Source organism: Heterodontus francisci, chromosome 43 (genome assembly GCF_036365525.1).
Source record: "Heterodontus francisci isolate sHetFra1 chromosome 43, sHetFra1.hap1, whole genome shotgun sequence".
Classification (NCBI taxonomy): domain Eukaryota; kingdom Metazoa; phylum Chordata; class Chondrichthyes; order Heterodontiformes; family Heterodontidae; genus Heterodontus; species Heterodontus francisci.
In genome coordinates, this window is record NC_090413.1 from 23,825,537 (window position 1) to 23,840,923 (window position 15,387).

Here is a 15,387-nt window from a genome sequence, read left to right on the forward strand (position 1 = left end):
CCGGTTATTTTATAAGCTGGATATTTTGTACTGATTGAGACTGTGGACTGAAACATTATCCTGATTGACCCAATTTCCTGTCAGTCAGCTACTGATCTCACTTTGGGATGTTTCACGAGATACTTAGGCCTTGTTTCATTTCAGAATACTGGTTCACACAAGGTAACTCCATGAACAATTATCCTTTTGTGTTCCCGTGACTTTGCTTATGAAAGAGCTACAACTAAACTGAAAGAGCAACTGGATCTTTAAGTGAACATTCTAGGTCTTGAAGGGGAAAATAAAATTGCAGGGGTATGGCGATAGAGCAAGGGGGTGGGAATAGTTTAGATCTACAAAAGGGTTAGCACAGGCACAGTGGGTGGAGTGGCCTCCTTCTGTGCTGTATCACTATATAATTAATGCTTGGTAAATTATCACTGGTACAACTGCAACTTTCATTTATATAGTGCCTTTAACATAGAAAAAATATTGCAATTGCTTCACAGAACAACTTGTACTGGAGCATAATAGATATTGTAATGGGAAAGTGGTGGGGCTGATGTTCTGGAGGAATGAGATCAAATGGGATAATGAGACTTTTTCATCTGCACCTTTCTAGTGTTTTGTACTTGTGTAAATAAGTTTGAACTGTTGTTTAGCCTGAAATGTTTTCCTGTATCTGGCTTGGGGGTACTTGATGCTGACACCGCGGGAGGGACCCAATTTGCTTGGTTGGCGGAAATCCAATGGAGTGGCTTGGAAAATGGTCAGGATCCATCCAGGCCAGGGTCCAAACCTGATATAGGAATTCCTGCTTGGCTCTGTAAGGGCCAGAGCTGTGGGTGGGGCTGTGTGATCTGGCTCCAACAGCCCATTAACGGACCTGGCATAAGAATGGAGGCTGGAACTTCAAATCAGCTAAGGCTTGTCAGTTGCCAGGCGAGACGTCCCAGCTGCCAGACGAGGCGGCACAAGTGAGCCCTAGTGGGAGGTCCAGACCGTTTCTAAGGCCAGAAAATGGACTGAATTGTTTCTACAAAAATTTTATTAATGGCCTCTTTATACAGGGGTTCGAAATGGGTAGAAAATGGGGTCTTGGTGGGGGGGGGGGGGGGCGCGGGGGACTTGAGTCGGGGCAGTGGGAAGTGGGGTACACATTCCCCACTCCAGTTAACTGGTGGGCTCCAGCATTTTCCGTGCAGTGTGGGACAGACAAGTGGTGAGAGGCAGCCATGGGGATTTGGCTGGTGATCAACCCCTTGAACAGAGAGTTGCCCAGTTCCCCCCTCTGATCCTGTATTGTCATGTCGACCACGACCCAGGATCAATACTGGGATTGCAAGCCACAGATTCTTACCCCTTGAGTGCCTGTGATGGGCGCAGTGGCCGTTCCTCAGTGCCAACACACTTCACTGTAATGAGCACCAAATTTACCTTCGGAACTTAGGAACAGGAGGAGGCCATTTAGCCACTTAAGTCTTTTCCGCCATTCAATAAGATCATGGCTGATCAGTGACCTAACTCCACATTCCCACCTTTGTCCCATTTCCCTTAATATCTTTGGATGAAAAAATCTATGAATCCCAGATTTAAAATTAACAATTGATTTAGCATCTCGCAGAAGAGAGTTCCAAACTCCTTCTACCCCTTGTGTGTAGAAGTGTTTCCCAATTTCACTCCTGAAAGATCTGGCTCTAATTTTTAGACTATATCCCATAGTCCTAGACTCCCCGACCAGCGGAAATAGTTTCTCTCTATTTATCCAGTCTGTTCCCCTTAATATCCTGAAAACATTGATCAAATCGCCCCTTAACTTTCTAAATTCTGGGGAATACAACCCTAGTTTGTCTAATCTCTCCTCGTAATTTAACCACTGGAGTCCACTGGAGTCTACGCTGCATTCCCTCCAATATATCTTGCACATGGTGTGGTACGCAGAACTGCTCACAGTACTCCAGGTGTGGTCTAACCAGGGTTTTGTGTAGCTGAAGTCTTCTCGAGATAACAGCTACCATTGGCCAATAAATGCAACGGGACAAATAAAAATATACTCCCTCCAAAAGGCAGTAAAGGATTGGTAGGTTTGTGATTGACATTAAGGGTGGCGGAGGGTTGCAGCTGATACTTAATGAGCTGCTTTCCGAGTTAATTCTCTTTAATAAACCAGTCTAGCTCAAAGGTGTTCATGACACAATGCTGTGATAATCATTATACGCTAGATATTAATTTGTCTTCTTGAAGAAAGACAGTGACAGAGGTTATTATTTGCTGTGTGCTGGGGAGGGTTGTTTGTTCTGGTGAATGGTCTTCAGTCTCGCTAAGGTGCTTGGAGCTGTTCACTGAGATTCTAATTAGCTGAACAACACTAAGGGTAGATGTTACACTCTGAAGTTAGGAGAAAGGCTTATAGTTTAGTGATATATGATTAAGATGACATCTTTGTCTGGCCGCTGAAGCATTTGTAATTACTGGGTCTTTTGTCCCTATTTTGGGAGCGTGATGTGACAGCAAATCGGGAACCATGTCAGGTCTCTGGATGTGCTGAACCCTTGTATGAGACAGAGACCCAGTGTTCGCACAGGAGACCAGCTCCCCAGATTTACCCTGCCCCAAGGAGCCTCAACCCAGCTGACACCCACATGTTTCTTGCAATGGACTTCTGCAATGTAAAATGCAAAGAAAAAAAGACTTGCATTTATATAGCTTCTTTCATGACAACAGGAGATCCCAAAGTGCTTTACAGCTAATGGAATGCTTTTGAAATGTTGAACTGTTGCAATGTAGGAGACACAGCAACCAATCTGTGCACAGCAAGCTCTCAAAAGCAACAATGTGATAACGATCGGATTATCTGTTTTAGTGACGTTAATTGAGGGGTAAATATTGGCCAGGACACCGGGGCAAACTCCCCCGCTCTTCAAAATGGTACAATGGGATCTTTTATGTCCACCTGAGGGGTCAGACAGGGTCTCGGTATAATGTCTCATCCAAAAATTAGCACAGCATTCACTCAGTACTGCACTGGAGAGTCCGCCTTGATTTTTTTTGTACTGAATTCCTGGAGTGGGACTTGAACCCATAAACTTCTGACCCCAAGGTGAGAGTGCTACCAACTGTGTCACAACAGTAGGACTTCTGGGCGGGATACAGAGATTAATAGACTCTGTTGGGTAGGGCAATGAGGCATAAAGAGCTTAGGCATGTAGATGGAACTAAGGTGCAACCATGATCTTACTTGAATGGCAGAGCAAGCCCAAGAGGCTGAATGGCCCATTCCTGTTCCTAATGTTCCTAGTCATCTGGTCTACAAGTGTGTGCGTGCCCCTGTCTATGTACCCTGGCAATGACGGTTATCTTCTTGCTTTGTTTTTATCTTTTGCGCAGTTGTCGAACCAGCAACAGGAAAAGCTTGATTCTGACGAGCACATCACCAACTCTCCCACGACCTCATTCACCGCTCCCGGGCCACCTAGGTAAGACATCAGAGTCCTCACTGCTCACCCTTCAGCACAGATGGACTGGGTGGGTGGTGGGGCATGGAAGGGGTGTGGGAATACAGTGACACTGAGCGATGTGAGAAATTTCCAACTGTAGCCATCGCAAGTCCTGATGCTATCTGTAGCCCTACTTCTCGTTAGGATTGCCTTGGAGTCTCCACAGATTAAAGATTAATCTCCAGGACACTGCTGTGAGCAAAAACCCAGGCGAAAAGTCATAGGGGCAATAAAAAAATGTTTTTTTTAAGTTGTCTTTGAACACTTTCATTTAGTTATTAAAAATATAGGCCATGGCGGGGGGGTGGGGCAGGTGCACAGAGGGGATGTTTGTCTGCCGGTTAAGAAACAACAAACGGACTGCTGAAGACTCTTATTTGCTTTCTGATTGGTCGAGGAAGGTGTGTCGCCTCAAGGGCATGTTGGATGACCAATGGTATGAGGATAGGGGGCAAGGTGTTTGGAGGCAGCAGGTCATGTGACAACGCCTCCAGGAATATGTCCACCTGAGTTGGCAACCCCAGTTCCCATTGTCGGTACTCCCATCGGCGGGTTTGTTACAGTTTCAGGAGGTCTGCTGGGTTATTATATACATGTCCGACTGCACAGAAGGAGGCCATTTGGCTCAACATGAATGTGCTGACTCTACGAAAGAGATATCCAGTGAGTCCCACTTCTTGTGCTCTTTCCTCATAGCTCTATAATTTTCTCTTCTTCAAGTATTTATCCAATTCCCTTTTGAAAGTTATTATTGAATCCGCTTCCACCGCCCATTCAGCAGCACATTCCAGATAGAGCCATAGAAAGGTTACGGCACAGAAAGAGGCCATTCAGCCCATCGTGTCTGCACCGGCTGAAAAAAACAGCTGCCCAATCAAATCCCACATTCCAGCACCTGGTCCGTAGCCTTGCAGGTTACAGCACTTCAGGTACAGGTCCAGGTACCTTTTAAATGAGTTGAGGGTTTCTGCCTCCACCACCGTTCCTGGCAGTGAATTCCAGACACCCTCTGGGTGAAATAGTTTTTTCTCATGTCTCCTCTAATCCTTCCACCAATCACCTTAAATCTGTGTCCCCTGATAATTGACCGCTCTGCTAGGGGAAACGGATCCTTCCTATCTACTCTATCGAGGCCTCTCATAATTTTGTACACCTCAATTAAGTCACCCCTCAGCCTCCTCTATTCTAAGGAAAACAACCCTAGCCTATCTAATCTTTCCTCATAGCTGCAACTTTCGAGTCCTGGCAACATTCTTGTAAATCTCCTCTGTACTCTCTCCAGAGCAACTATGTCCTTCCTGTAATGTGGTGACTAGAACTGTATGCAATACTCCAACTGTGGCCTAACCAGCGTTTTATACAGTTCCAGCATCACATCCCTGCTTTTGTATTCTATACCTCGGCCCATAAAGGAAAGCATTCCATGTGCCTTCTTCACCACTTTATCTACCTGTCCTGCCATCTTCGGAGACCTGTGGACATGCACTCCAAGATCTCTCACTTCTTCTACCCCTCTCAATATCATCCCTTGCTTTGTTTGCCCTCCCCAAATGCATTACCTCACACTTCACTGGATTGAATTCCATTTGCCAATGTTGCACCCACTCAACCAAACCATTGATATTCTGGAGTCTGCAGCTATCCTCTTCACTTTCAACTACACGGCCAATTTTAGTGGTCATCTGCAAATTTCCCAATCATGCCTCCCAGATTTAAGTCCAAATCATTAATATACCACAAACAGCAGGGGACCCAACACTGAGCCCTGTGGAACACTGCTGGAAACTGCTTTCCATTTGCAAAAACATCTGTTGACCATTACCCTTTGTTTCCTGTCCCTGAGCCAATTTTGGATCCAACTTTCCACATTCCCCTGTATCCCATGGGCTTTTATTTTTCTGACCAGTCTGCCATGTGGGACCTTGTCAAATGCCTTTCTAAAATCCATGTAGACCACATCCACTGCACTACCCTCATCAATCCTCCTTGTTACTTCCTCAAACAATTCAATTAAGTTAGTAATACAACCTTCCCTTAACAAATCCATGCTGACTATTCCTGATTATTCTGTGCTTTTCTAAGTGGCAGTTTATCCTATCTCTCAGAATTAATTCTAATATTTTGCCCACCGAGGTCAGACTGACTGGCCTATAATTATTTGGCCTATCCCTCGCACCCTTTTTAAATAATGGTACAATGTTCGCAGACCTCCAATACTCTGGTACCTTGCCTGTATCTTGTGAGGATTTGAAGATAATCCTCAGCGCATCCACTATTTCCTCCCTGGCTTCCTTTAACAACCTGGAATACAATTCGTGCCCTGGTGCTTTATCCATTTTCAAGGATGTCAGACCCTCTAGTACTTCCTCTCTCATTATGCTTATTGTCTCTAATTTTAGTTTAGAGATACAGCACTGAAACAGGCCCTTCGGCCCACCGAGTCTGTGCCGACCATCAACCACCCATTTATACTAATCCTACACTAATCCCATATTCCTACCACATCCCAATCTGTACCTATATTTCCCTACCACCTACCAATACTAGGGGCAATTTATAATGGCCAATTAACCTATCAACCTGCAAGTCTTTAGCATGTGGGAGGAAACCGGAGCACCCAGAGGAAACCCACACAGACACAGGGAGAACTTGCAAACTCCACACAGGCAGTACCCAGAATTGAACCCGGGTCGCTGGAGCTGTGAGGCTGCAGTGCTAACCACTGCGCCACTGTGCCGCACAGGACTGGGAAGAATATCCTTGCAGGAAGGTTTGCTGGTGCTGTTGGGAATGGTTTAACTAGATTGGCAGGGGGATGGGAACCTGAGGGCAGTTTCAGATAGGACAAATTCAGGGCAGGGAATGGGAGGCAGAAAATTAGCGAGTGACTCTGAAAGGCAGCGCACAGAAATTTGGCAGTATTAAAAAGTGTTTATTTAAATGCAAGGTGTATAGCAAATAAAGCCGATGAGCTCCTCCTGTTTTACTACAGTGTCTGCATCATCCCTCTCCTTTGTGAAGACAGAGGCAAAAAACTCATTAAGAACCCTGCCCATATCTTCTGTATCCACACATAAGATCCCCTGTACATCTCTGATAGGCCCTACCCTTTCCTTAATTAGCCTTTTGCTCTTAATGCACTGATAAAATATCTTTGGATTTTCCTTGATTTTACCTGCCAATAACTTTTCATGTCCTCTCTTTGCTTTCCAAATTTCCTTTTTTTTTACTTCACCCCTGCACTTCCAATACTCCCCTAGGCTTTCTAAAGTATTAAGTTTTTTGTGACTATCATAAACTTTCTTTTTCTGCTTTATCTTGCCCTGCATGCTTTAGATACCCAGGGGGCTCTAGATTTGGCAGTACCACCCTTTTTCTTTGTGGGGACATGCCTACACTGTGCCCATAGAATCTCGCTTTTGAATGCCTCCCACTGGTTTGCCACTGATTTTCTGTCAAGTAGCTGTATCTAGTCCACTTTCGCCAGATCACCTCTCAGCTTTGTAAAATTTGCTTTCCCCTAATTTAGAACTTTTACTCCTGTTCTATCTTCATCCTTTTTCATGATTGTGCTAAAACTAACTGTATTATGGTCACTAGCTCCAAAATGGTCACCCACTGCTACTTTATCCACTTGTCCAGCTTCATTACCGAAGTATAAATCTAGAATTGCACCCCCTCACTGGGCTTGTAATGTGCCAGCTATAAAAGTTCTCTTGAATGCAGTTCAAGAATTTTGTGCCCTCTGTGCCCTTCACACTGTTTGTATCCCGGTTAATATTAGCGTCGTTGAAATCCCCAACTATTATTGCCCTATTGTTTTTGCACTCAGAAATTTGCCTACATATTCTTCTATCTCCCTCTCACTATTTGGGGGTCCTAGTACTGTGGCTGTGAGTACTGTGAGTACACTCCTAGTACTGTGGCTGCCCCTTTTTTATTTCTGATCTAGACCCATATGGCCTCATTTGAATATTCATTTAGCATATCATCCGTCCTCACAGCTGTAATTGATTCTTTAACCAATAATGCTACACCCCCTCCTTTTTTACCCCCCTCTCAATCCTGCCTGAAAACTCTATACCCAAGGATGTTGAGCTGCCATTTTTGCCCCTCTTCAAGCCAGGTTTCCGTTTTAGCAATGATATCGTGTTTCCACGTGTCTATCTGTGCCCCCAGCTCATCGGCTTTATTTGCTATACACCTTGCATTTAAATAAACACTTTTTAATACTGCCAAATTTCTGTGCGCTGCCTTTCAGAGCCACTCGCTAATTTTCTGCCTCCCGTTCCCTGCCCTGAATTTGTCCTGTCTGAAACTGCCCTCAGGTTCCCATCCCCCTGCCAATCTAGTTAAACCATTCCCAACAGCACTAGCAAACCTTCCTGCAAGGATATTCGTCCCAGTCCTGTTCAGGTGTTCACCATCCAGCTTGTACAGTTCCCACCTTCCCCAGAGCCAGTCCCAATGTCCCAGAAATCTGAAGCCCTCCCTCCTGCACCATCTGCCCATCCGTGCATTCATCTGGTGTATTTTCCTATTTCTATACTCACTAGCATGTGGCCTTGGGAGTAATCCGGTGATTATTACATTTTGAAATCCTGCTTGCTAATCTCTTTCCTAACTCCCTAAACTCAGCCTGCAGCACCTTTTTCTTCCTGTATCGTTGGTACTGCTTTGGATCACAACATCTGGCTGTGCACCCTCACCTTCCAGAATGCTCTGTAGCCCTCAGTGATATCCATGACCCTTGCACCAGGGAGGCAACATACCATCCTGGAATCACATCTGTTCCCCTACCAGATCATAACAACTCGCTCCATAAAGAACTTTCCCCTCATTTTGTGTCTTGTTCTTTTCCTAATTACCTTAAATCTGTGTCTTCTGGTTGTAGTATATCAGTCCCAATTCTGGAAACTGTGCAGGAGATGCAATTGTTTAAGAGTCAACTGCAAATTTCCTCCAGCTTTTTCAGCTTCATTCCCGAAGGCAGCAATCTGCACTGTTAATGGTTCAATAAGTCTGTGATCATTCTCCATGTGTAAACCTGGACCATGAGCATCATCAGGTTATTCAGCTCTGGAAAGTATCACAAACAAACTTCATCTTGTCCATGCTCCATGTTCACAAGGGCCTAATTTCCATGAGAGGGTCCTGATTTTGTGGTCAAGAGTGGTAACCCTGGCTGATTTCCACCATGCCCGTCCCCACTTCCCCTCTCTCCCTAGCCCAGGGATTGCTGAGAATTTTGACTGTGGAGAAGTTGGGGACTGAACCTGGGACCGCTGGCCTGTTAGGTGTAGCGTTAAACCACTAGGGAATAAACCTGTAGCCCCTGCGTAGAAGCAACCATGGTGTCCAAAGATTTGCCTGCGCAAAACCTGCGCTACAGGAAATAAAGGAAATGACTATCACCCACAATTAGAGAGTTTTAAAAAAAATCTGTTTTAAATCTTCTCTACAAGCATGGCAGCTGGTTGCTGCTGAGTGATTCATCGCTGCTAATATAGTCCTCATCGCAGGCAGCATAATCAGGAGAAAGTGTTTGGGATGGGAAGCGTGTAATCTGCTGATTAAACTCATCCTCTTCTGATGCTTGCATGTGTCTGGCACTCTCTGCTGCTAATCAGGCGCCTGCACTTGGCACGTTGACCTTGACATGAGCTCTGTGCTTTTATTTTAAGTTCGTTCATTCGCACCAGTTTTGGTATGCCAAGGAGTCCGGTCAATTCACCGAACTGTTTTGGAGAGGAGTAAGGAAGTGCAAAGCGTGTGCTGGGCAGAGCCCGGTGTCCGTGAGTTATCATGACTCTAAGTTTAACTACCATTGTTGCGATCTATTCTTCCAGTCCCTGCCAAAGGCACCGACTCTTGCTGGCATATGGCGATACGAATGATGGTTGCCTATCAGTACCTCACTGTTGTCAGCCATGGTAGCCCCTCAAACCCTCCACTCTATTTAGATAAGTGGATACCTGGGGACGCTTCAAAATTTGACGCAACCAATTTAGCAGTGACCCCGACTCGCACGCGGGCTGTCCCGTCGCTAAATTTGATTGCATTGCGCACGTTTAAAGTCTGAAAAATGGAAGCCCTATTTCTACCCTGACGTTTAGGCAGTCTTTCGGTAGAGTAATAAAACATTCATTTTGACAACTTGTGGTCTGAGGAAGCTCCAGTTGACCTTTCCTTTGCTTTGTTCATTTTTTCAGGCAGCAGTCCCTTGGACAGTCCGCGGAACTTCTCTCCCAACGCCCCGGCGCACTTTTCATTCGTGACCTCTCGAAGGTAAGTTTGGTTTTTACTCCAGAAGGTGAAAGTTGAATATTTTTCTCTTTGCTATGGGACAGGGAGACAACAACAACTTGCATTTATATAGCACCTTTAACGTAGCAAAATGTCCCAAGACGCTTCACAGGAGCAAAATTTGACTGAGCCACATAGGTAGATATTAGGACAAATGACCAAAAGCTTGACCAAAGAGGTAGGTTTTAAGAAGTGCCTTAAAGAAGGTCAAGAGGCAGAGAGTTTTAGAGAGGGAATTCCAGAGCTTAGGGTCTAGACAGCTGGAAGCATGACCTCCAGTGGTGGAGTGATGTGCAAGAGGCCACAGTTGGAGGAACGCAGAAATCTCGGAGGGTTGGAGGTAGATGGAGAGATGGAGAAGGATGAGGCCATTAAGAGGAATTTGAACACATGAATGAGAATTTTAAAATTGAGGCATTGTGCATAGGGTGCCAATGTAGGTCAGCGAGCGTAGGATGATGGGTGAATGGGATTTGGTATGAACTAGGATACAAGGAGCAGAGTTTTGGATGACCTCAAGTTTATGGAGGGTACAAGGTGGGAGGCTGGCCAGGAAGGCATTGGGATAGTTGAGTTTGGGGGACAAACCAGTTGGATTGAGTGGTAGCTATGGTGACATGTGGCTTTCTGTCATCCCCTGAAATGTTTGTGAATTTTTATTTTCAGCATCTCAGAGATACAATAAATAAATGTCATTTTACTCCAGGCATCTGAGTTTGAATACAGCCCAGAATTAAGGAAAGAAATTCTCCTGTCGCTGCATTATGTAGGGGCCCTAGCTAGATAACCCGAATTTGAGCAGTCGACATCCAGTTTTGCAGGTCAAGTGGCCTGAACTGGTCCAAGATGAATATTGGGCAGGGATCTAAGTGTATGTGTTACAAATGTTTACACTTGAGGGGGAGTCCAAAACTAGAGGTCATAAATATAACAGAGTCACTCATAAATCCAATAAGAAATTCAAGAGAAACCTCTTTACCCAGAGAGTGGTGAGAATGTGGAATTCGCCATCACAAGGAGTAGTTGAGGCAAATAGCATAAGTGCATTTAAGGAGAAGCTAGATAAATACCTGAGGGAGAAAGGAATAGAAGACTGTTTTGACAAGGTGAGAGGAAGATGCGTGGGAGGAAGCTCAAGTGGAGCACAAACACCAGCGTGGACCAATTGGGCCGAATGATCTGTTTCTGTGCTGTAAAGTTTGTGTAATGCTCAGTGTATTATTGGACCATGAGGAGGGACAGGGCATCTTGTTTGAGTGGCTGAGAAGTCATGGAGTTGTGAATGATATATACTTACTCTGCCTCGTATTATTAGTGGCTGGTCCAGTGACAGAGTTCTGGGTACTAGTAACCAGGCAAGACGAAATGAGAAAATGGATATAATGAAATCTGGAGGGAAAAGATTGTGGAAAACCAGGGGAGAAGGCGGCTCAGAACACCTAACCTTTAGTTCCAGGATTGTCTCGGGATTGCCCCACTCGCCCATGTCTTGATTGAGTCCACTTGTGGCTCAAGTTATCATATTTCAGATGCAATATTTTCAGAAAATAGGAAGGGATGTTCTCAGGATGATGGAGTTTCCCACTTTTCCACTGGCACCTCTTGCAAGTCAGTGGAATGGCATTTCTGTTTGACTATGGTAATATCCATGGCATAATCTGTGTGCCCTTGGTTCCGTCTGGGCAAGGGAATGAAGTGAAAGAAACTGGGTCAAGTCCGTCCTTTACTGAACAGGTTAGCGTGAGTGCAAATTGCACACTGCACATTGCTACTGATGTTATTCTGTGGTACTCAAGAGGGCTTAATGACCAGCCATCTTTTCGCAGAGCTCCAACATGACAGAATTAATAAAATATGGAACATCGAGTTATGTTTGTGGGTATTTGGGGAACTTGAGAATGTAGGACATTTGGTCTCAAGGAGCTAATTAAACTTCCAAAGCCCAACAGTTAACAGATTGATCCTTATCAGTGGAAAGGTGGTTATAATCTGTACTTGCAAACAGGTTGTACCTTGTGGGTGTGGGTGGGTGGGTGGGTGGGTGTGGGTGTGTGATGGGGGGGAGTAAGTGCAAATGGATGATTGAAATGCGTGTTTGTGTGTAAGTAATATAAATGAGTACAGTACAAGTGAGGCAGAACTGCAGGCAATAAACATTGAGCTATATTTGGTGTAGAAAACTCAAATGCTTGACAAGAAAGACTTGCATTTATATAGCGCCTTTCATGACCTCAAGGCATCCCAACATGCTTTACAGCCAACAAAGTACTTTTTCAAGTGAAGTCACTGTTGTAATGTAGGAAATGCGGTAGCCATTCTGTGCCCAGCAAGCTCCCACAAATAGCAATGTGACAAATGACCAGTTCATCTGTTTTTAGATGTTGTTGAAGGATAAATATTGGCTCAGAACCTCGGGGAGAACTCTACTGCTCTTCTTCGAAATAGTTCCATGGGATCTTTTACCTGACAGGTCAAGCGGGGCCTTGGTTTAACGTCTTATCCAAAAGACGGCACCTCTAATTGTGCAGCACACCCTCAGTACTGCTCTGGGAATATCAGCCAATTGTAACTGTTTTAATTGAACATCTGGCTTAGAAGGTGGTGGTGTTTAGTGAGAAGTGTATTTTGCTAACCCTTCATGAACCAATATGCAGTCACACTCTGTGAGGGTGTTGGTCCTCATGCAGTATGATTGTAAAGACAACAGCTCTAGTATCTTACGCCAGTGGGTAATTCTAGATGTGTGATTATAGATTTTGAGTAAAGACTATTCAACTACAGAAGCATCACATTCAAATCTTAACTATGTGCTATTGAGCAAGGGTCTGGATTTTAATGAAACAGCTGCATACTGGCTGATTCCCCTAACTTCCCTACCCCACACCTGCTCCCCTTCCCTTCTGTACAAGGGCACTGAGGCACAATGCAGGGCCCCAGTTGTTGAGATTAGTACCTTCAGGAGAAGATCAAAACTGTCAAGCACTGTTATAATTTGTATTCTGATGGTTCCATTCCAACCCCAGATACTTACGTAGTGAAATGTGTGTTGATTAGCTTCAGAAAGCTAGCCTGTGTCCAGCTGGAAGCGTGCTTTGTGGGGTCAGCAGCGTTTTACTCAGTGCCTTTTCCAGTCTAGTTTCTCAACCTGTTGTTGCTTTAACCTGTTTCTTTCCTTGCAGCCATGGTCATCGCACTGACAGGTAACTCCAGTCTGTGTTGTGGCTGTGTTAGGTCTGATGCTATGCTCAGCTCTGTGTACTGGCTCAAGATGGCCGTCTCATGGCCCATATGGTCAATTGGTTCTCTCAGTTGGTGTCATGTGACAAGCCTTCCCTTCAGTTTTTTCCTTGTGTGTGTGTGCTGCATGTTAACATTCGATGTATTGTGCTTTTAAGATTAACGAATCAGCAACTAAACCAGCTCAAACCAACACTGTGGCGCAAATAAATAAAAATTTGCCTCAGGACATCAGAAAGTGCTTTCTAGCCAATGAAGCACTTTTGAAGTGTTAGTCACTAATGTAACGATTGAACCATGGCAGCCAAGTTACACACAAGTTCCCACAAACAGCAATGAAATAATGTCCGGAGAATCTGTTTTTAGTGATGAGGGGTAAATATTGGCCAGGACGCTAGGGGGAAATTCTTCAAAGTAGTGCCATGGTTTGGTTTACATCTACCTGAGAGGGCAGATGGGGTCTCAATTTAATGCCTCATCTGAAAGACGGCACCTTCAACAGTGCAGCACTCCCTCAGTACTGCACTGGGAGTGTCAGCCGAGAATTTGTGCTCAAGTCTCTGGAGTGGGACTTAAAACCACAATCTTCTGACTCATCGGCGAGAGACTGTTACCCACGGAGATATGGCTGATACTTGAAGTGCATGTGTAAGGATAGCAGGCAGGTGAACAGGATCAAGCTTAGCTGTGATGCTCCACAAATGACAACAGCTGTCAAGTGGAACTCCATTGATTTCTTTAGGGGAAGGGACAGGTACTTTAGGTGCCCAAAAAGAAAGCAAATCGATGACATTTCCCTCCTCAAATCGAGCTATTTCCAGACACTGGGGGTGTCGGGAATCAGACCTTTGTTGGATTCTCTGCTATGTTTTTACAGTGACTGGATTGTGTTGCTGATTTGCTATTTTTCCCGATGTTTGGGGATTTAGGACCCCGACTCACACGGAGGCAAGAATTCCTCTATTCTACTGTGTGCAGCAACTCTGTAATGTGAGGAGCATCTATTCTGAAGGAAATCACATTCCAAAAAGATTTTCTGTTCTGTCACAAATGACAAACAAGCAAAACTTTCACCAGCACTCTGAAGGTGTATGCAGACAGTGACCAGAGGAATCCTTACCACATGATACTGATTGTGTGTGTTTTTGAGACAGTGCCCTTTTAAATGCTGAAATTCAGTCCCTTTCTGACAAGGAGTGAGAAGCAAAACATTGATTTAATTTCGTTTTCTCATTTAGAGAGGTTGTGACTCCCTGCGTCTCTCGTGAAATTAGTAGAATAAATTAGCACAATTTAGTGCATTAATATGTGAAAATTCTTCAATTTGAAGTCATACGACGAAAAGAAATAATGAAAGGGCGAATGGACTATTATTTAAAGGGAGAATACACTTTTCCGTGGTCGAATCCCAGAATAAACTGGAAGCCTGAAATCTGCTTGTATCATTTTAGTTTTCATTCCAACGCGGAGGTTCTCACGAGATGTTAGATGGAGTTTGCCACCCACTTTGGGCTGCATTCACAAGCAACCCGACTCCGAGAAGATTCGATCCCATCGAGCCAGGGGCCGCTACCGGCCTCACACCGTCCTCAGGCGCGCGGACTCCACCCGTTGCCCTCTTAACGGCAGTGGCGTAGTGGTAATGTCACTGGACTAGTAATCCAGAGCCCAGACTAATGCTCTGGGGACATGGGCTTGAATCCCATCACGGCAGATGGTGAAATTTGAATTCAATTAGTAAGTCTGGAATTTAAAAAAAAAAGTTAGTCTAATGATTGCCATGAAATAATTATCAATTGTTGTAAAAACCCATCTGGTTCACTAATGTCCTTTAGGGAAGGAAATCTGCTGTCCTTACCTGGTCTGGCCTACTTGTGACTCCAGACCCACTGCAATGTGATTGACTCTTAACTGCCCTCTGAAATGGCCTAGCAAGCCACTCAGTTCAAGGGCACTTAGGGATGGGCAATAAATGCTGGCCTAGCCAGAGATGCCCACATCCCACAAATTAATTTTAAAAAATGTTCCCAAAGCTTCAAAGAAACATTTTGGGATTGAAGTTCTTTCTTGTGCTAAACAGAAGATTAAAAATTTACTCTCCCCTCGCCATCTACTTCAGTTTGATTGTGCAAGGAGGATACTGCACTATCTCAGCACTATAACCAACAGGAGTTCAGAATGAAACAGATTAACGCCATTTCCCGAAAGTCCTGTTAAATTGGGATTAACGAATCTTATACTTTTAAGTTTATTGATCTCTGTAAAAATACATATTTGGCCAGACTGGCAGCAGGTAATCGAATAGCTATCAATACAGTTTAGCAGCTAAAAGGGTTAAAGGATGCTTTAAGACTAAAAGGGACCATGC

The 15,387-nt window shown here is 44.6% G+C and overlaps 1 protein-coding gene across 1 annotated transcript in view; it reads left to right on the forward strand.

The window, feature by feature from the left end:
* The window catches only part of LOC137355564 (microtubule-associated serine/threonine-protein kinase 1-like), a 101,596-nt gene that overhangs the window by 24,182 nt on the left and 62,027 nt on the right, over positions 1 to 15,387 (forward strand). The window contains exons 2-4 of the mRNA XM_068020816.1: positions 3,367 to 3,455; positions 9,689 to 9,764; positions 12,962 to 12,982. Of these exons, the coding sequence (XP_067876917.1) occupies positions 3,367 to 3,455; positions 9,689 to 9,764; positions 12,962 to 12,982 (186 nt within the window). The remainder of the gene's footprint in view (positions 1 to 3,366; positions 3,456 to 9,688; positions 9,765 to 12,961; positions 12,983 to 15,387) is intronic.